Below are 20534 nucleotides of genomic sequence, written 5' to 3'. Positions count from 1 at the left end.
GATTTGAGATCCTACCAGCTTTTTTTTGTCTGTTTTGGTGTGGAACAATTATCTGTTCAATATAATTATCCTTATTAAATGAACAAAAATGGTTTTAATTGGCAAAACATTTTGATTGTGAGGCACAAGCATGGTAGCTATATTTATTTTTATTGAAGCACTTCATCAAAAGTTGATTCTTTCATAGCGTATTGAACCCAGTATAGTTTAAAATCCATTTACAGTTTTATGTAGAAAAAATAATTTATAAATACATCCAGGAAACACCTAATGCTCATAGTGGTGTGCAAGTTATTAGGCACCTTATTATTATTGTACCCCATCAAATGATGCAAATCTATTCACAAAATAACAGCATTAACTAAAGTGAAAATGAATTACTTCACACAATACTGTCTTACCCATTACTTGGTGTAGATGAATGGCTATTTATACAAATTATTTAGAGGCATAGAATATTTTCTCAAAGATTCAAACCACAATTACAGAAACAGCGCAAGTGTTGCATAAAGTACAAGATGGAATCGGCATTCAGAATAGAATCGATAGCAGTGTGACGTACTTCGTTTTTCAGTTGAACAGTTTTTTCATGATAAGGGTAAATTGCATTGTATTTATTTATTTATTTATTTATTTTTGCCTAAAAAGAGCATCAATTGTTTCCACTCTCTTAACTGATAGTAACATAATACACTTATAAATAAAACCCGCCTGCAAAGGCACTGACACACGGCCACTTTAACATTGATCTTAACAGTCTGATACTCTCTGAAACCACCAAACCTTCTCGGTGTCCCAAACACCATTCAATTTTAGATAGAATTAGCTTTTTCTTGGGCTGATTGTCTTTCCTGCAATAAGAAATCCAAGCCTAACTGTGATAAAAATGGTGAATCAGTTCTTCGATCAGTAGTAAATGGAACACCAACACTTTTAAACCACAGATAAGATGAAAAAAAAGAAGCAATGTATCTAGATCTTCGTTTGTTTGAGGTCTGCGTCCTCGCTGTGTACGTACGCCGCATTGTCTTTCGTCGTCATTTCAAGCTCTTTCTTTTTCTTATCTTCTGGCTCGAGCTCCATAAATTGAGCCTCGATTTCTGTCGGGTCGATGTAGGTGTAGAAGTAAGCCATGACGGCAAAGATGACACTCACGGCCACCAGGAGCGACGCGAACAGCAGGTATTCCGCCCACTGGAATGACACATACATTCCCATGAGCTCGTAGCAACACGGATGCCGACAGAAGTGACTTTTGACTAGGATTTTATAATAAATGAATAAAAAGTAGTGGTATACCTGATCTGGAAGTGAGCCAGCCTCAGCCACGATGAGCACGATGATGTTTCCCACAGCAACAGTCAACAGCCAACCAGCCTGGAGGACTGACTTCATATTGCTTGGTGCCTAAAAGGGAGGACAGCCAAGTTATGAGACATAATGTAAAAATTCAAGCGTTTCTCAATATCGAGAGTTCCAGAGAGCACTCCATACCTGTGAATAGGAGAAGTCCAGACCGGTGACAGAGAAGACCACTTCTCCACAGGTCATCAAAAAGTACTGAATGATCTGCCAGGCCATGTGGATGCCGTTCGGCTCGATCTCCTGCACTGCTTTAATGCTCTCGTGACACTGCACACATTCAGACATGGCTGCTTTGTTTACACTTTCGAGATGAACAACAAATCAAAACATGGCTAGATCTGCTACTTAGTCACTATAGGTACAGTAAGTCAACAGTAGTTTAACGCTGTGCTTCCTTTTTGACCTGAAGGCCCCTCATAATCCAACACAATATTTAAAGGCCCCCTAATATCAGGTAAGATATTTACTCAGGTGTATTTATGACAAAGCTGCTTGTTTCCAAGTTTTGTGTGTGTGTGCGCGCATTTATGTATATATGTGTAATTGTCCAGAATGAATTTTGTGATTACAAAAAAAATTATACAACTTCTAAAAAATATATGTTTGCAGTTTACATCTTGATTATAAGTTGTTATATTTTAATATATCAATAATATTAATATACATTTTATTTATAATAATATATTTAAGTCATCCTGCAGCCCCCTTAAAAGTTAGCTCACATACATATTATATGTATACACAAACTTTTATGTTAGATCATTAGATGCCATTTATCGATTTGACAGCGCTATATAGACACCATTCAAAAGTTTGGGATCTGTACGATTTTTTAAATGTTTTATAAAGAAGTCTCTTATGCTCACCAAGGCTGCATTTATTTGATCAAAAATACAGTAAAAACAGGAATATTGTGAAATATGATTACAATAACCGAATAACTATTCAATTTTAAAAAGTAATTTATTCCTGTGATGGCAAAGCTGAATATTCAGCATCATTACTCCAGTCTTCAGTGTCACATGATCCTTCAGAAATCATTCTAATATGCGAATGTGCTTCTCAAGAAACATTTATTAGAAATGTTTTTTAGGATTCTTTGATAAATAGAAAGTTCAAAAGAACAGCATTTATCTGAAATAGAAATATTTTGTAACATCATAAACGTCTTTACTGTCCGTGTTGGTCAATTGAACGCATTGCTAAATAAAAGTTAATTAAAAAAAATAAATAATAATTCTTACTGACCCCAAACTTTTTAACTTTCTATTCACTGTTGTTCTGGACCCCATTGACTTTCATTCTAAGGCCAAAAAAAGTTGACTTCAAAATATCTTTTGTGATCTGCAGAAGAACTAAATAATTGCTTCTACTGCTCTCCTCATTTGTGAGCCACTTTGGATAAAAGCATCTGCTAAATGTAAAAGCAAAAAAACTAAATGGCAGAATTTTCATATATGGATGAACTATTTCTAGTCCTAACCATTCCTAATAGTATTCACACTACAGGGTGGGCCATTTATATGGATACACCGTAATAACTTGGGAATGGTTGGTGATATTAAAGTCCTGTTTGTGGCACATTAGTATATGTCATGGTCACCACCCATCTTGAGGAGTTTGCCCCCTCACATATACTAATGTGCCACAAATAGGACTTTAATATCACCAACCATTCCCATGTTATTACGGTGTATCCATATAAATGGCCCACCCTGTATAATCTGTGGCTGTAAAATTGTGACTTACGGTGTCTCCAAAACTGAAGTTGCTGGGGATCAGGACTGTGTAGGAGCTTCCAAAGCCCAGATGCATGATGTATGAGCACTTCTGTTCATTTAAGTTCACAATAGTAAAGTTGGTTCTGGGAAGGGGACATCAAATCAGTGAAGAAAAGCAGCCTAGCAACTTGTTTGCCCTGCAATTTTATCTGTACGGCCGCTATTGTGTATGTGTTATATATGTGTGCACAGCAGCACGTACTTGCCATGGGAAACCATGAAGTATTCTGATCCTTCCAAGGGAGAGAGTAAAGCCACCTCATCCGACTTTGTGATGTTCAGCGGAGTGCTAAAGCCATTCACAAACCTAAAACATGTTTGCTGTTAATAAATTTGAATTTGCCACTAATTTTCAATGTTAAAAAATGATTCAAAATGCACTAAACCTGATGGCATTCAAGCCTTGGCTCGGTTTCTCACGTGTGTCATTGAGCTGTGAATGAAAATAAAGTATTGATTAGAACACATGAACATAACGCCACAGTTATAACTACTGTCCTTGTGACATTAAAACAAGAAAAACAGTCAACAGATATGCAAGGAAATACCAAGATTAGCACTTACAGTCGCAAACAATCCACGAGCGTCTATTAAAACTGTGTGCCTCATTTCCTTCAGGAAAGAACCTGTAGTGTTTATTCCTCCAACAGAGACTGTAGCGTTCATAGCGTCAAGTGTCATGTATTCATTTGAGGCCTGGGGGAGCACAACAACACAGAAGAGTTTGCAAGATGTTCATGTACAGTTTAAATACAGATCTACAGGGTGGGCCATTTATATGGATACACCGTAATAACATGGGAATGGTTGGTGATATTAAAGTCCTGTTTGTGGCACATTAGTATATGTGAGGGGGCAAACTCCTCAAGATGGGTGGTGACCATGGTGGCCATTTAGAAGTCGGCCATCTTGGATACAACTTTTGTTTTTTCAATAGGAAGAGGGCCATGTGACACATCAAACTTATTGGTAATGTCACAAGAAAAACAATGGTGTTCTTGGTTTCAACGTAACTTTATTCTTTCATGAGTTATTTACAAGTTTCTGACCACTGATAAAATGTGTTCAATGTGCTGCCCATTGTGTTGGATTGTCAATGCAACCCTGTTCTCCCACTCTTCACACACTGATAGCAACACCGCAGGAGAAATGCCAGCACAGGCATCCAGTATCCGTAGTTTCAGGTGCTGCACATCTCGTATCTTCACACCATAGACAATTGCCTTCAGATGACCCCAAAGATAAAAGTCTAAGGGGGTCAGATCGGGAGACCTTGGGGGCCATTCAGTGTGTGAAGAGTGGGAGAACAGGGTTGCATTGACAATCCAACACAATGGGCAGCACATTTAACACATTTTATAAGTGGTCAGAAACTTGTAAATAACTCATGAACGAATAAAGTTACGTTGAAACCAAGCACACCATTGTTTTTCTTGTGACATTTCCAATAAGTCTGATGTGTCACATGGCCCTCTTCCTATTGAAGATGGCCGACTTCTAAATGGCCACCATGGTCACCACCCATCTTGAGGAGTTTGCCCCCTCACATATACTAATGTGCCACAAACAAGACTTTAATATCACCAACCATTCCCATGTTATTACAGTGTATCCATATAAATGGCCCACCCTGTATATTGTAAAAAATAACTGTTGGTTTAACTTAAAAAAGTAAGTTACCTGGTTGCCTTAAAATTTTGAGTTCATTGAAATTAAAAATTTGACTTAATCCAAAGGAGATTGGTTTAATCAACAGAATCTCAAAATATTACGTTATCTGAACCACAATTATCTAAGTAGATTTGACAAAAGAAAAAAAGTTGTCAAATCATGAAGATCATTTATGCATATTGTTTCTTCAACTACTATCTTTATGTCTAAGGGTTTGATTTTTAGCAAGTTTTGATTTTTGAAACACAGTCTCTTATGCTCACCAAGGCTGCATTTATTTGTTCAAAAATACAATAAAACAGTTATATTGTGAAATATTATTGCATTATTTAAAATAACTTTTCTATATTTTAAAATGTAATTTATTCCTGCGATAGCAAAGCTGAATTTTCAGCATCATTACTCCAGTCTTCAGTGTCACATGATCCTTCAGAAATCATTCTAATATGCTGATTCGCTGCTCAAGAAACTTTTCTTATTATTATCTATTTAGAAAACAATTTGTCATGAATAAAACGTTTTTTTTATATGAAATGTAATGTAAATATAAAACAGAATTTAAAAGAAAATGTTAAAATACATGCTTGTTGAATAAAACTAATCATTTCTTAGAAAAAGAAAATGTTACCCCAAACATTTGAAAAGTTGTGTATGAATAATATAAATAATTCTTAAAATGAAATAAATATAAGTCATTTAAAATATATATATTTTTTAAATATCACATATTTTATTCAAATTATTGTAGTGTGAACCATAACAAACAATTGTGACTCTAATAAAGTTTAGTGTACTTGGTATTTTATGTCAAATTAAAAAAAGATTTTGGGAATTTTTTATTTAATTGTATGTATTTGTGATGCATAACACTGAGACAAAGTAAGCTGTTTTATTCAAAAAAAAAAAAAAAAAGTAATGTAAATGTTATTTCCACCACAGAACATAACTGAATAAATAATTTAAGATGTGGTGGAAATGACACTATGGTATGAATTTTTATTTAGTATGGAAAAATATAAAAATGACATTTCCCCTGTGATGTTTGCATATTAGGCATGACAGTTGATTCATTAAGAAATACTAGTGAGAGTGTAAAAAGTTTTGGAGTTGTCTAAGAGACTATAGTGCGAAAATTCCCATAGTTTAAGAGACACACATTGACCCATATTTTACTTTCTTTTAATTCTGGTTTTCAAATTCTTTCTAACACTGTTTGGTTCAATTTGATGTGCAATTGTGTGGACTTACATCAAAACTAGGAACATCAAACGGTTCTTGTCCCTCCACTATAACAGGAAGAGATGTGTTCTCCAAATTCAGGAACTTCACCTGGGTTTCAGAGCTTGATGGGAACTTGGGGATTGTTCTCTGTTGGATTACGAGACATTGGTTTTCTTAGCAGGGAACAAACAGAATATCAAATGCTTTGTGATGATTATAGTGCCAGAAAGATAAGGCATAAATCGAGCCAATAAGCATGAAGCACCAATAACAATCTTCAAGCTAAACGAAGCATCAGGCTTTGCGTGTGAGATGTTATTGCAACATTTCTGCTAAGGATCTGTTTGATACTTACGTCAATTTGAATCTGCAAAAGAGCAGCGGCCACAAACGCTAACGCCGCAAGCAGCATACCGACAGTCATCCTCCGCAGGGGCCTGGAAATAACGTCGAATCACACAATCACATGACATGTCGTGTCGCAATCACAAACGCAACTTCAATACCAGTTTCCCAGTACTTACGTGAAGTTAATATTGCACTTTTTGATTAGTGGGTAAATTGCAGAGTCCATGATCGGCACCATAATCACAATCAGCACGGGATTCACGATCTGCACCAGAACACAAATCATCACATCAGTGCGAGTACTATTACAATATAGAATATTAGAATATATATATACTATATAAGTGATGGCTGCTGAAAATTCAGCTTTGACATCACAGAAATAAATTAATAATAATATTTCACAATATTTACTGTATTTTTGATCAAGTAAATAAAAAAATAAGTACTATGTAATATCATCACATATTATCCTGATCATTTCAAATCCTGTTAATCAGGACGAAATGATAGTAAAACACAAGTATCAACACAAAACAAACGGATTAGCATAAATCGGCCTCACCTGCATCTGATCTGGCTGAATTATAAACGCTCCCTATAAGGACAGAGAGAGAAAGAATAATATAAAATTTTGCAATATAACTGCACTGATATGTGCATTTTAGTTTCCTTTAAAACAACTGAAATGCAAAGCTTTTTCAAACTTACAAAGTTACCGTCCATAGTGGTGGCCTGAAGAGTCCAACGGGAGCCCTGGAAAGACAACACGACTCGCATTTAACATCAAGCCGGAAAACAGATGAGTGTTTGTGTAAGAACACATTGAGTATGGCATTTGTAGCATCATTGTGTGTTTGTGCACTGACCTGCTGGTCAAATAAAGCCCAGAACATTGGCAGAGGAATATAGAGGAACAGCACCTTCAACACCATCTTCACCTGAGCAATCAGGAGTTTCTGTAAAGAAGCAGAGACAGTGCCTCATTACGTCAGTATACCGGTCAAGGTTTTCGTTATGTCTGTGTGGACATCTTCCTGTATTTAAATGTTTGCTGCGTATTGTCTGTGTGATGTTATGTAACGTACATCATATTTCTCATCTGCCCAGTCCATCCAGTGCTCTCTCTTTGGGTAGTGCGTACTGTGGTGTCTAAAACGGTTTTTAACTGCAAACTGTAGAAGAAAACAAAAACAACAATCATCTAGTTAGACTGGATGGTCCTTTCACATGTGACTTGATGTTGCATACCACAACAATTACACATGTAAGGGATAAACCGTGGATTATCCCACTTATACTATGGTCATTTGCCAACATTGACAACTCAAAGCTGTTATTGATGTTTGGAGCGCAATATTTGACAGGAAGGGTAAAGTTGATGGTTATTTTTCATCAGTTACGGCTTGTTAGATCTAGAATTCTGCCCACTTTGAATCATAGAGATAAAGCAGTGCGTAAGATTTCATTTATTTGAATGAATGAATAATAGCATTTATTTAAATGAATTAGAGAGGTATAAGCGGGATAATCCACGGCTAGCTGTGGATTAATGCACTTCGTGGTTGTGAATATATATATGCACACACACACACACACACACACACACACACACACACACACACACACACACATATATATATATGTATAGAGAGAGAGAGAGAGAGAGAGAGAGAGAGAGAGAGAGAGAGAGTTTTAAAAGTTCACTGACTGAATGTATTATAGGCTACTATTTGCATTTACATTCTGATTGGTGTTTATCAAAAATATAAGTTACATAGGGCCAGATTTACTATACAAGGCAAATTAGAAAATTGTGACGAAGCACAAATTAAAGAACACAGACGCAGTCAGATCATTTCCATAATGACCAACACAATCTTGGTAAGAACAACGCAAACTAGCATCTGGTTTATGACATGCTTTTTTGGGGCATTGAATAATGGCGCAAATACCAGTAAATTGACTAGCGCAAACCTTAGTAAATCACCTTGCATACTCTCCTCCCATTAATGTTGTGTCTGAAAGAGAATTAAAAAATTCTCTATGGGCCAGATAGAGGTCAGCCAAAAAAATGACCCTGCCCAAGCCTTTTCAGTGCTAATTTTTCACTGCGCGTCTTTAGTAAATACTGACAATCGGTTTTTTTTAACGCCAAAAGAGGGTTTGCCTACAAGAAAACCACTGGGTCTGCACCAAATATCCCTAAACTCGCTAGTTCAGACTTATGCGCCGGCGCCTCCATGAGCTTTAAAAAAAAAAAAAAAAAAAAAACCTTGTTATGTGTTCTGTGCTAGACTAACTGAGACTTGTTAAAGCACTTGTATACTGCTCCCTCTTTGCTGGTCTGATTGCTTCTATTGTTCTCCCAATTTGTAAGTCGCTTTGGATAAAAGCGTCTGCTAAATGATTAAATGTAAATGTAAATGTTTGCAGGCCAGTAAATCTGGCCCATAGTCTATTAATGTTATGTGAACTGTAATTGAGAAGTCTCATTTGATCACTAATTTTTCCAAAAACTTTAACACTATTTCTTCAAGTAAATATAACGCTGTCGGTGCTCTTACTCCAATGCATTTCATGACTTGTAGTAGGATGTTGCCCTTGGGGGATTCCATGATGTACATGCTATGGCCTGCGACGAACGCAACTGCACAGAGAGAAAGAGAGAATAACTTCAGTCGATCAAGGCTGCCATCGAGTGGTCATACATGGTATTGCACATGTCAACATAAATAAGAGTAATTGAAACCTGCTGTAACTTACCAAGAGCAACCACCATGAGTGCTGCAGGGACCCCAAAAGCCAGCGGAAAACAGCTCCGCTTTGAGTAGATACCACACTCCTGAGCTGAAAAACACAACAAATATACACAAAGGCAAAATAGATTGTTCTATGTGTATTTACCAATTACACCATGAAAAATGTAACAACAAATATAAAAAAATTGCTATTCTGATTTGAACAAAATACATACATCTCAGAATTGGTGTGATGAGAGTGGAGAGAAGACTGCCAGCGTTAATGGACAGGTAAAATATGGAAAAGAAAGTACTTCTTTGTTTTTCCTGAAATAATATAAAAATAATTATTAATATCACATATGTACATACATTCAGTCCTTTTTTTTCAAATGTTTTGGGAGTTTTTATGCTCAACAAGGCTGCATTTATTTGATTAAAAATACAGTAAAAACAGTACTATTCAGAATTGTTATTACAAGTTAAAATAAGTGTTTACTATTTTAATATATTTTAAAATGTAATTTATTCCTGTGATGACAAAGCTCCAGTCTTCAGTGTCTCACGATCCTTCAGAAATCAATCTAATATGCTGATCTGGTGCTCAAGAAACATCACCCCCCCCCCCCCCCCCCTTACACCAACATTTTTAAGTTAAGAAATTTAAAGCAGGACTTGCAGATTTGTATTTTGTACTCATACATTTGAATATTTGAGTAAGCTAATTCATGCATTTAACTGATCATAATCTCAACTTAATTATTTTTAGTAGTGGAGCTAATTGGTAGCTAACTTGCTAATTGGTAACACAATGCTTTGATAGCATTATCATAGCGTAGCAATTGCTGAATGAGTATGGCAATATTAAATATTTACCATATCATGCTCCACTTGTCACTGTGATGTAACCCTCTAAAAACCCATCATTACAAAAACTCTTCTAAATTAGCATAGCAAAACAATAAACACTACTAAATCTCCCACTTAACATTAATCTTGCACAAAAAAAAAAAACAACATATAACTCTTAATTTAGCATTTACTCTCCCTTTCGAGTGTCATGGCAAAGCATGCTGGAAAATGCTCAGCCCAGTTTCAGTTAAATTTAAGCTTGTCTAAATAAAAAGAAACAAATTTATAAAACTCAAAACAATGAAACAATTCAGATTACTTAAAAAGTGTCAGTGAACTCAAAATAAAAGGTAAATACTCACAAAAGTTAATTTGATTGAACTAATCTGTTTAAATTAAGTTTGCCCTACTCAAACCAATTAATTGAGAGTTAGTGTTTACAGTGTATTCATTTCTTTCAAACAACAATAATTCTGAACTTTTTCAGTGTTGGAAAAGTACCTCAGAAATGTATACTGCCTGAAAACATGCAAGCGTGTGTGAAACAAAATGTTACAATATCAGGAATGTTGATCTATTACCGTAATAGATACATATGTTTTTCTCATACTGTAACATTCGGCTGCAGTGTGTCACAGCATGTTTCACAATCTGTCCAATGGCCTTTAGACCTCACGTCCCTGTGGCAGGGGTGTAGGAATCTACGTGTAGTCACTTCATATCTCTATTTGTTAATCTCTAACACTCAATATCAGAGACTTAACCTTGAGCTGATAACAGCTGATTTACACTGACACAAGTGCTGCTGAATTCAGTTCATCCTCTTTAATAACTGATTAGGGTTGGGTGTGTGTCTGTTAAATGCATGTATATGTGTGTGTGCATAAGAGTCCACATGCCTGGTGATCTTCAAACTGATCTCCTCCAAACGCTGCCACACAGGGTTTAATGCCTCCTGTTCCCAAGGCAATGAGGATGAGTCCCAGCATGGACAAGGCACTAAGATAAGAGAGGAAATTTAAATTTGTACTAAAGACACTCTGATCATGCAAATAATGTGATGAAATAAACCAACAATAGCAATGTCAGTATATTTAAAAATGTTTGTTTTATGTGGCACCAAAAAAAAGAGCATGCTATTTGTTTTCTTTGGCTCATAATAACAATAAAATCATCTATTTCCAAATTGTTAATGATAAAGCAAGTCCCAAGCAGTATAACTCACACATGAAAGGTCATGTTGTCAGGAACACCGTCTCTATTGCTATCTGTGATGTCATGGATGGCACTGACAGCCATGATCACCTGGCCAATGGTGTACACTATGGACAGGTACACGATAGTCCTGTGAAAAGTCGAGATGAGGGGTAATGTACAAATACATATCACACATAATTATTTTGACTATTAGTACTTAGTAGGGTAGACCATGTACAGCTGGAACAGAGGGACAGTTGAAACACCTTAACTTGCGCGCACAACACTCCTTAATCGAGATATTTGCTCCACATTTGCATAGTAATTTTCTAAGATCAAAGAGGATGCATGTGTGGAGCATCCTACGACTTTTCCCTAAATAAACTCCAAATTACTGCTTATTAATAGTTAGTAAGGTAGTTGTTAAGTTTAGGTATTTTTGTAGGAATTGGATAGGGTTAAGGGATGTAGAATATGGTCATGCAGAATAAGTACTTATTTATTTATAAGTACTAATAAACAGCTAATATCCTAGTAACATGCATGCTAATAAGCAACTGGTTAATAGTGAGAATTGGATCCTAAACTAAAGTGTTACCAAAAATGTAATTATATTATTATGCAAATAGAGTTATTGATAATCATTTTAAATGTAATAATATTTCCATGACTGTTTTAAAATAAATGGCAATTATTTAAGTTTTAATTCCACACTTACTATTTGCCACACAATGGGTTTTAAAATACACACACTACCATTCAAAAGTTTGTTGATGTTTTCCAAAGAAGTTTCCTATGCTCATTTATTTGATCAAAAATACAGTAGAAATATTCGTACAATTTAAGTCTTCTATTTTGGTATATGTTTAAATTAATAGTTCAGCCATGAAACTCTATTCACGAATACCATTTCCCTTTATGACCTTGAATCCCCCCAGTCTTCAGTCACATGATCTTTCAGAAATCATTCTAAAATGCTGATTTGCTGCTCAAGAATCAATTCTTATTATTATCAGAACAGCATTGTTTAAAGGAACATGCCGACTTTTTGTGAATTTAGCTTATTTAGCTTATTAGAGTTAGATAAGTCCATACCCTTCTCATCTCCGTGCGTGCCGTAACTCTGTCTGACGCACCCACCTCTAGCCTAGCTTAGCACAAAGACTGGAGGTAAACGGCTCCAGCTAGCATACTGCTCCCAATAAGTGTACAGTATACGGTTAGAAGATGGCTGTGTCTCATGTGACCTTGTTATTTATACACGCTGTGACAAATCACAACATGTAAATAGGAAAATGTTGGTGTTATTTTGTCACTTGGAAGCAGTATGCTAGCTGGAGCCATTTACCTCCAGTCTTTGTGCTAAGCTAGGCTAGAGGTGGGTGCGTCAGACAGAGTTACGGCACGCACGGAGATGAGAAGGGTATGTATGGACTTATCTAACTCTGGGGGATACAGTGAATAAGCTAAAGTCCCATAAAGTCGACGTGTTCCTTTAAAATGGAAATATTTCGTAAGAATGTAAAAAGTCTTTACTTTTGATTAATTGAATGCATCCTTGATGAAAAAAATAAATAAAAATCTTACTGACCCCAAACTTTTGAATGCCATGTAGCTGTTGTGAAATTTTAGGCAAACTGTCCTTTACATTGATCATCATAGCTAAGGTCCTTAGAATCAAAAAGTCCCTGACTTGGTATACTGCATATTGCATTCCTAATAGGGATAGTATGGTAGTACATTGAACATAATTCTAAAACTCACTTGAACTTGCCCAGCCAGGAGTCTGCAATTATGGCCCCCATGATGGGTGTTAGGTAGCACAGAGCCACGAACGTGTGGTAGATGGTGGTGGAAAAATCATTGTCCCAACCAATAAAATACTTGAAGTACAGCACCAGCACCGCTGCAAAACAGAGAAAGGAAAGAAAAGCACAGCAAGAGATGGATGGAAAATATTAAGAAGGAAAGGAATAGAGATAGATGGAGGAAACAATGTGAGATTAGAAGAAAGAGAGTCAGCTGTGTGAGACCATCTATGCAGAATTTTGCAGGAACAAGTAAAACAGAGATGAAAGTTGACATTATTTCTGGTGTGTATGTTTTTTTGTGTATTCTTACCTTTCATGCCATAGTAGGAGAATCGCTCACAGAACTCATTCACCACAATGAAAAATATACTGACGGGATATCCCAAGCAACTTGGCTACAATGAAAAATCACAGCTTAATTGAAATATTTCCTAATAATGTGCTCTGGCATATTAGTATTATAATAGGTTTTAAATGATTATAGTATAAAAACACAATGCTTATATGTTGATGTGTATATATACATGTGTAATATAAAGTTCTCACCCTTTCTTTCCTCTCCTTTTTTCCCTCAATGTCTGCAGAAATTATGTAAAATGAAAATGTCATTAAAACATCCCTAATATGGATTCAATTTGAATTGAGTTATTTCAAATGTCTTCACATTGTAGCATATACTTGCACAAATTGTGCATCATCTGTTTAAGCAAAGAATACACACATTTAACTTTTCTTTGCTATAAATTCAGATGTACAAATCCAGTTTTTTTAAACAGGGATTATTATTATTTTGTGCCCATAAACATCCAGGTTTACTCACCTGCCATGATGACTGAGGCTGCCTTCTAGTCCTCTTGTAAAGAATATCCTTTAATATAGAGATGCACACTCACTCACTCACTCACTCACTCTCTCTCTCTCTCTCTCACACATACACACTCACACTATCTGGGACAGACAGAGATGTACCCAGACGGAGACAGGTAACAAGGTTTTATAGACTCTGGACAATAAAATGTTTCCTTGGCCACCACTGGGTTAAAAAAAGATTGAAGTAAATGTTTATGACAGCATTTGTGACCTGTGACTATGTGTGTGTGAATGAGTGGGAGGAGGCAATTGAGGAACAGTTTAGTTATTTATGGCACTCTTATCAAGTTATACAGCCAATCAAATGATAGTACTTTTTGGCCTTTGTAATAAAACAGGCAAGTTAATGAGTAATTAATATACTTATTTTTTCATCATTCCCCAAAAAAATAAAATAAACTATATAAAAAAGCACTAAACATCATTGTTATACATATAGTATATAACAATGATGATTAGTGCTTTTCTATATTTTTTTTTTGTAAAATCAAAGATTTAAACACAAAACAACAAATAAAGTTATTTTTATTTTATTATATTCTTTTAAAACTCATTTCAAGTCATTTAAATACACCTTTCTGTTGTTAATATTGTATCTACCCAATAATAATTCTGTTTACCTTACAAAACCTTAAAATATGACTCCCACGAATGAAGTTTAAATGGAGGCTGATTTAAAATAATATTTAACTTTTCTATCTGAAACAGCTTACTGAGAGCATGTTGATTAGATATGATAAATAATGCTGGCGCATCAAAACATTCCCAACAACACATCACACGATTGTTCTAAATACCCCCAATAATGCCATTTATCACGTTGTCTAGAGAAATCCCCATAACATGCATTCACAAGTCCCATTTACATTATGGGATTTACTGACTGCTAAGTTAGAGTGATGTGAATGACACTTTCACAAAGCACACTGTCAGCTGTTAAACAATGTTGAAATGGCTTGCATAAGCTAAGTGCACTGAAAAGCAGACGATAACCTGGACATGAAGACTCACATTAGATGAAAGGTGTTTGGAGATGTCTAATTCATTGGAAGAGAGAAGTAAACAAACTGCCCTCATCCACACAGAGATGTTGCTGTGATACAATGGTGACAGTGCTGGAGAGGGGGCAGGGGCAGTTCGGCACGAGTGACTGTGTGTGTAGATTGAGAGCAAGTCAGCAGGTTTTATTCAGAATGCACTTTAAAAAGCTAAATTAAATCTTATACTACGTCAAAATCTCTTTTGAACAATGTATGGGTGCTTTAAAAGTGGCAACAATCACATATAACAGCATAAAAGATAGGCCTATGTTTTTGCAGTCGTGCTAAAGGTGGAACGCCATAAACCATACATAATAGATATGTACTGCACAGATGAGGAAAACAAATTAGTTTCTAATGATCTTCATAAGGATCTTGGTTGGTGAATAATAAAGTTCACCGTAATAAAGATGAACATAAAATAAATCTGTTTATAGGGAGCAACTTTGAATGAAAAACAAGAACTTATGTAAGATAATACATTTTATTCAGAGATTTTAGGGACATTAATATCTTTCCAGAACAGATTCTTTTAAATAAAAATACCCCCCATATCTAACCCCGATACAAAACAATTTACATTTAAACAAACATAAATGGTTATAAAAATCCTTGTTTATTCTTTTGTCCATTTATATATATATATATATATATATATTTCACATCTAGCCTTTGGCAAGAGATCTTAAGGGAACCAAAACAAGACAAAGACAGAATTATTGCACCTCAGCTACAACGAAACAGCACTTGTTCCTTGGCTTTTAACTAAACAAGGGGAAAAAAAATGGAAGTGTGGGCTAAAAAGCTTGAGTGGCTCAGGTGATCATGGGTATTTTGTACAGTAAAACTTCCTGCTACACTAAAGCACAGTTAGTTATATTCTCTTTGCTACCAATCGATGGACCGCTACTGCCTCGGACACAGGAAGTGATGTCGCTAGCTTCTCTCTCTCAGCACAGAGCAGCAATTAACTTCCAGAATGGGGGAATACACGGAAAGATGAAGCATGAAAATGTAAGAATGTAAAAGTAAAAAGGCATTTTTTTCAAGTTGTTCTGGTTGTGGAAATAAAAGTGATAGTCTCTACAGGAAACACCTGTGAACGGAGGACTGGAGAGGATGAGAGAAGAACAAAAACACCCTCTTTCGATTATGTCAGTCACATGGGAATAGTAACAGGCCATTCCAAAAACCGGACACACCTGATCTGTCCTCACGTCCTGGATTCTGATAGATGGGCGATCCATTCCAGACTGAGCAGAAACCAGGCTGACAATGAAATACCATTCTTTTTTTTTGTTCTTCCTCTTTGGATGCATTCCAGTCTGTCTGTCTCTCTGGCTGTGGGAAGGGTCAGAGCTTTAAGGCCAGGGGTGAGAAGTCACACGGAGGAGGCGGAGCTAGGCATACCATGCAGGGTGGTGCCGCTGGGCGTGCCACTGATGGCATTGAAAATATGCAGCGAATCAGAAAGAGCGCTCTTGGTTCCGCCCTCCACAGCGGAGATCTGACAAAGAGGAAGAGTGCAGGATGAGAAAGAACACGGAAACTTGAGGTGTACTGAATTTTTTTAAATATGAAGAATTCATTGCATTATTACCATCCGATCTACAAAGGCCAGCACAAAAGAGAGAGAGAGAACGAGTGAATATTAAACATAAACCAACATTCACGGTTGTGTACCAGTGTAAATATTTCTGATTCCACGCGTTTCCATTGGCGTAAAGGCCCCGATATACATCAAGTGAAATCAAAGAACGAAATGGTGTGATGTCATTTCAAACAAAATCAGGCCAACTTTCTGAAAAAGTTTGGTCCAGCTGGTAACAAACTACCATTGGTCCACTCCGTTCAGTCCATTGAGGTCAGACATGAGTAAAAACATTAACACAATGGAGAGCTGCTTTACAGTAGAAACTTAAGTTGTAATTCTAATTAAAAGCGACACTAGCCGCGTTTCCATTACAGATTTGCGCTATTATCTAAATATCGATAAAAAACTATTGCGAAATGACGGCGTTTCCATTAACCAATGTTATGCGACTAAAACGTCATTTTTTTCTCGCGCGATAAGTCATTCCAAAAATCACGGCAACGGCCGTTGGCTTATATAATATCACAGCCACCGCATTAGACATTATTATTATCAATGGAAGGAGACGTGGCGTGTTATCAAAGCATTAATGGCAGGGAAAGACCCTTATACTGCGAACGACACATAAAGCCTAAGGAGTTTCTGGGTGTTTCGCCCTCATTTCTGCTCCAAGGTTTTGTGGCATTTCTTTGAGATTTAGAATCCAGTGTTCCTATAGGCTAATTATTGTTTATTTTATTAATTTAATAAAGAACTCTGTCTCGTATTCTGTCCAAACGATCCATGTAGGCTACTTTTGTGTCCATTCGTTTTTCCTTTTTTAACCCGTAATTGAAAAACGAAAAATGAACGGTTGTTGTCTTTTTAAAACGCAAAGTTGACCACCAAAATTTTAATTTGAACTGGCTACACCAGCTGGTGCGCAAAAAAGTAAATATCGACGAATTTTCAGATTTTTGTTTATGACTTTTTGCCCTTTTATTAAACATTTAAAATATTCACAAATTAATATGGAAAACATGTCGATTTTACTGGTTTTCTAAGGCCAAATTAGAACCTGGAATTGATGTTTTTCCCGCAGTGCTGAATGAGAAGAGCCATTAATATTATTAATAAACTATTGTTTTGGCTAAAATCACATCTCCATCTCCGCTGTTAAGCAGACGGATTACATAATCAGAAGGTATTAGCCTTCGATTCGAATTTGTTCGTTTTAAAGTGGACATTTCAAGCTTTAGCCTACATAGGCTATATTTTGTTTCAGTTCTCGCGCTCCAGTTTACGGAGATCATGAAAGTGCGTCTGATTGTTTTCTTTTATTTTACAAAAGCACAACGTTTTCTTGTTATTGTGAGTTTACACAAATAAAAGTAGTTGAGAATAATGTATTATTATTTTCTGTATGACCAGAAATGATAGAGTATTTTAAGTTGTTAGGAAAATGCAAGTGTTCGCGCCCGCGCCTCCGTGTCATGCAGTGCGCGCTCCACACTCAGCTTGGTTCCTTTTTTGCATAAAAGCGTCTTCTAAATATAGCCTATTAAATGTTATAATAAAATAATATAAAATAATTATTATTTGCGTAGCTATACATGGACCTCAAACACACCGCGTCTTCTAAGTCAGGTGACTGTAAAAGCGCAAAAACTGTTTCCATTGCAGTTTTGCGAAATATTCCTTTTTCGAATTGCCTGAAAAACCACCTCATGAGAGCGTAAAAACTTTTTTGCGATAAACGGGAGTTTTTGCGAAATTGACGTGTTTCCATTGTGCGTATTTTCAATTCGTAATTTCAGTTTGCGCAATTTGAAGGGTAATGGAAACGCGACTACTGATACGTTTTTTTTTTCATGATTAATATTGTAAAGCTGCTTGCTTTAAAGCAACCTATTGTATAAAGTGCATTAAATGAACGCTACGTGACTGAAGTGCCGAATTTAAGAGCTCATGCAAGCATGTCCACATCGCTATGATCAAATGCTTTCTTAACTGCTGTTTTCTCACCACATTTCTGTCGTGTGTTTATTTTGTTATTGAGAGGAAAGTGCAGCAAATATTTACATAATCATTTAAACGCTGATCCTAGGGGTGGCGTCGGGATGTTTGCTAACAGTATATCGCTGCTAAGGTATATCAAACTTCTTTTTACCCCCAAGTGAAAAATGAAAAAGAACTTTCCCATGAGTATATTGAGGCCATTAGGGAACCAAGATTTGTGTGAGGTTACCTGTTCATGCATGATGTGTGAAAGCTCTCTGGCCAGGTCTTTGTAACTGGCTTTCATCTCATCATGATATTCCTGTTGGTCCTCCTTGATCAGCCTTTCATTCACAGCTAAAGCCTGTCCACATGCCTCAACAAACTGCCTGCATACACAAACACCATATAAACACGTATGATAAGAAAGCAGGCATTTGTGTGGAGATCCTGAAAGGCTTTTCAAATGGTGGTTATATACCTGAAGACCTCTTTAAGCTGTTTGACTTTGTTATCTGGGTATTTTTTGGCACAGGCGTCATCAAGGAAAGCTCTGGCATACGCAAGTGGCCCAGCATTGACCTAAAGAGAAAGTATTTAGGGAAAAATAGATCAGTTCAAATCTGTGTGTGTGAGATGTATTGGTAAAAGTGTACTTGGGGCTGTATTTTTTGCAGGAATGAAATGACTGAAAGTGTCACCATGAAAATAACCAACGTCAGTGCAAAAGGAAGAACGTCTCTACAAGGAAGAAAGGAACTAAATAATGGCTTAACTGAATTCTAAACATGGGGTGAAAGTGTTTGCGAATCAACACGATTGCTTTGTTTCAATACCTATTGAGGCGCCTTGTCTACTGACAGAGATTTTAATTTTAGACATTACCAAGTTGCTGTATTATTAGTCCATAGTAGCCGTTCCTACTGCTGAACAGCCCAAAATGTTTAGTAGACTACACAACTATAGGTATGAATTTAGTGTTTTACACACTACTGTTCAAAAGTTTGGCTCTGTAAGATTTTTTTTTAAATGTTTTTGAAATAATATGTTCTCTTACGTTCACCAAGGCTGCATTTATTTGATAAAAAATGCAGTAAAACCAGTAATAATGTGAAATATTATTACAATTAATGCATCATTACTCCAGTCTTCAGTGTCACATGATCTTTCAGAAATCAGTCTAATATCCTAATTTGTTACTCAAGAAACATTTCTTATTATATTAAAAATACATTGTGTTGTATTTTTGTGAAAATCATAATACATTATTTTTGCAGGATTCTTTGAAAAGAACAGCATTTATTTGAAATATGTATTTTTTGTAACATTATAAATGTCTTTAAATTCAATGTTCAATCCATTTAATGTGTCCTTGATGGATAAAATAGAATACAATTATTTTCAAAAATCTTACTGACCCCAGTAGTGTATTTTTTATTGTAGCTACAGAAAATCCGATCAAAAACAGGATGTTTTGCCAGTAAAAATAATCACTGGATCAGTTTTCATGGCACTAAAAATTAACATTATGGAGCATTTGCATATAAATTGCTGCAGTGCATAATGTGTCATTGAAAAGTAATTGATTCTGTACATGAGGAGCAACTTAAGGGTAAACATGTTAGCATGTTGCTTAGCAAACAACATAGTACACACACACATATTGGCTAAAATAGTGCATTTTTAATTAAATTAAATTGTCTGTTGCTTGACGTCTCTGTTGCTGGATGTCTTGGATGTATTTTTTTCTAATTGCAGTGCATTCTGGTATTCTGCATTCTGACCAGTGTTAGTTTGAGTGTTATTGTCTCGTTCCGTTGTTGTTTCCGTTTCATTTTCAAGGACTTTTAGTTTGTCGACATTATTTCCTGTTTCCTTTGTTGTTATGGTTGCTAAGTAAGTTTTCATTTGCTACATTCACGCCAGGTCGTAGTTACCGTAGTCTCGAGATGACAACACTAAGCTTCTATTCAAAGCTGTTCAAAGTACTCGGACTGGAATTATGCATTTCTATGGCATTGCTATCAACAGGTGTGCTCAACTTGAAGCGGCGCTGCGCAGACCGA

The 20534-nt window shown here is 36.0% G+C and overlaps 2 protein-coding genes across 5 annotated transcripts in view; both read right to left on the bottom strand.

The window, feature by feature from the left end:
* Positions 1 to 129: 129 nt before the first annotated feature.
* Positions 130 to 13814, bottom strand: slc15a1b (solute carrier family 15 member 1b; the record flags this gene model as incomplete). Its single annotated transcript, XM_081380521.1, has 23 exons — positions 130 to 1194; positions 1300 to 1407; positions 1495 to 1632; positions 3115 to 3229; positions 3349 to 3453; positions 3533 to 3579; positions 3711 to 3842; positions 6066 to 6185; positions 6394 to 6475; positions 6563 to 6651; positions 6952 to 6984; positions 7098 to 7142; positions 7256 to 7345; positions 7475 to 7561; positions 8954 to 9036; positions 9153 to 9236; positions 9364 to 9454; positions 10879 to 10978; positions 11205 to 11324; positions 12941 to 13082; positions 13298 to 13382; positions 13534 to 13565; positions 13808 to 13814. 23 exons carry the CDS (start codon positions 13812 to 13814, stop codon positions 973 to 975), a joined length of 2157 nt encoding a protein of 718 aa, XP_081236647.1. The 3' UTR covers positions 130 to 972.
* Positions 13815 to 15369: 1555 nt separating this feature from the next.
* dock9b (dedicator of cytokinesis 9b) overlaps positions 15370 to 20534 on the bottom strand; it is a 102225-nt gene continuing 97060 nt past the window's right edge. For all 4 annotated transcript variants that reach the window (XM_081381681.1, XM_081381680.1, XM_081381679.1 and 1 more), the window contains exons 51-53: positions 18950 to 19050; positions 18719 to 18857; positions 15370 to 16404 (exon numbers count right to left, since the gene is read on the bottom strand). In XM_081381681.1, the coding sequence (XP_081237807.1) occupies positions 16279 to 16404; positions 18719 to 18857; positions 18950 to 19050 (366 nt within the window). In that variant the 3' untranslated portion in view covers positions 15370 to 16278. The remainder of the gene's footprint in view (positions 16405 to 18718; positions 18858 to 18949; positions 19051 to 20534) is intronic.

The sequence above is a fragment of the Scardinius erythrophthalmus genome, assembly GCF_964197995.2.
Source record: "Scardinius erythrophthalmus genome assembly, chromosome: 12".
Taxonomy (NCBI): domain Eukaryota; kingdom Metazoa; phylum Chordata; class Actinopteri; order Cypriniformes; family Leuciscidae; genus Scardinius; species Scardinius erythrophthalmus.
The sequence above is the reverse complement of the archived record's forward strand: the minus strand, read 5'-3'. Positions and strand labels throughout refer to the sequence as shown.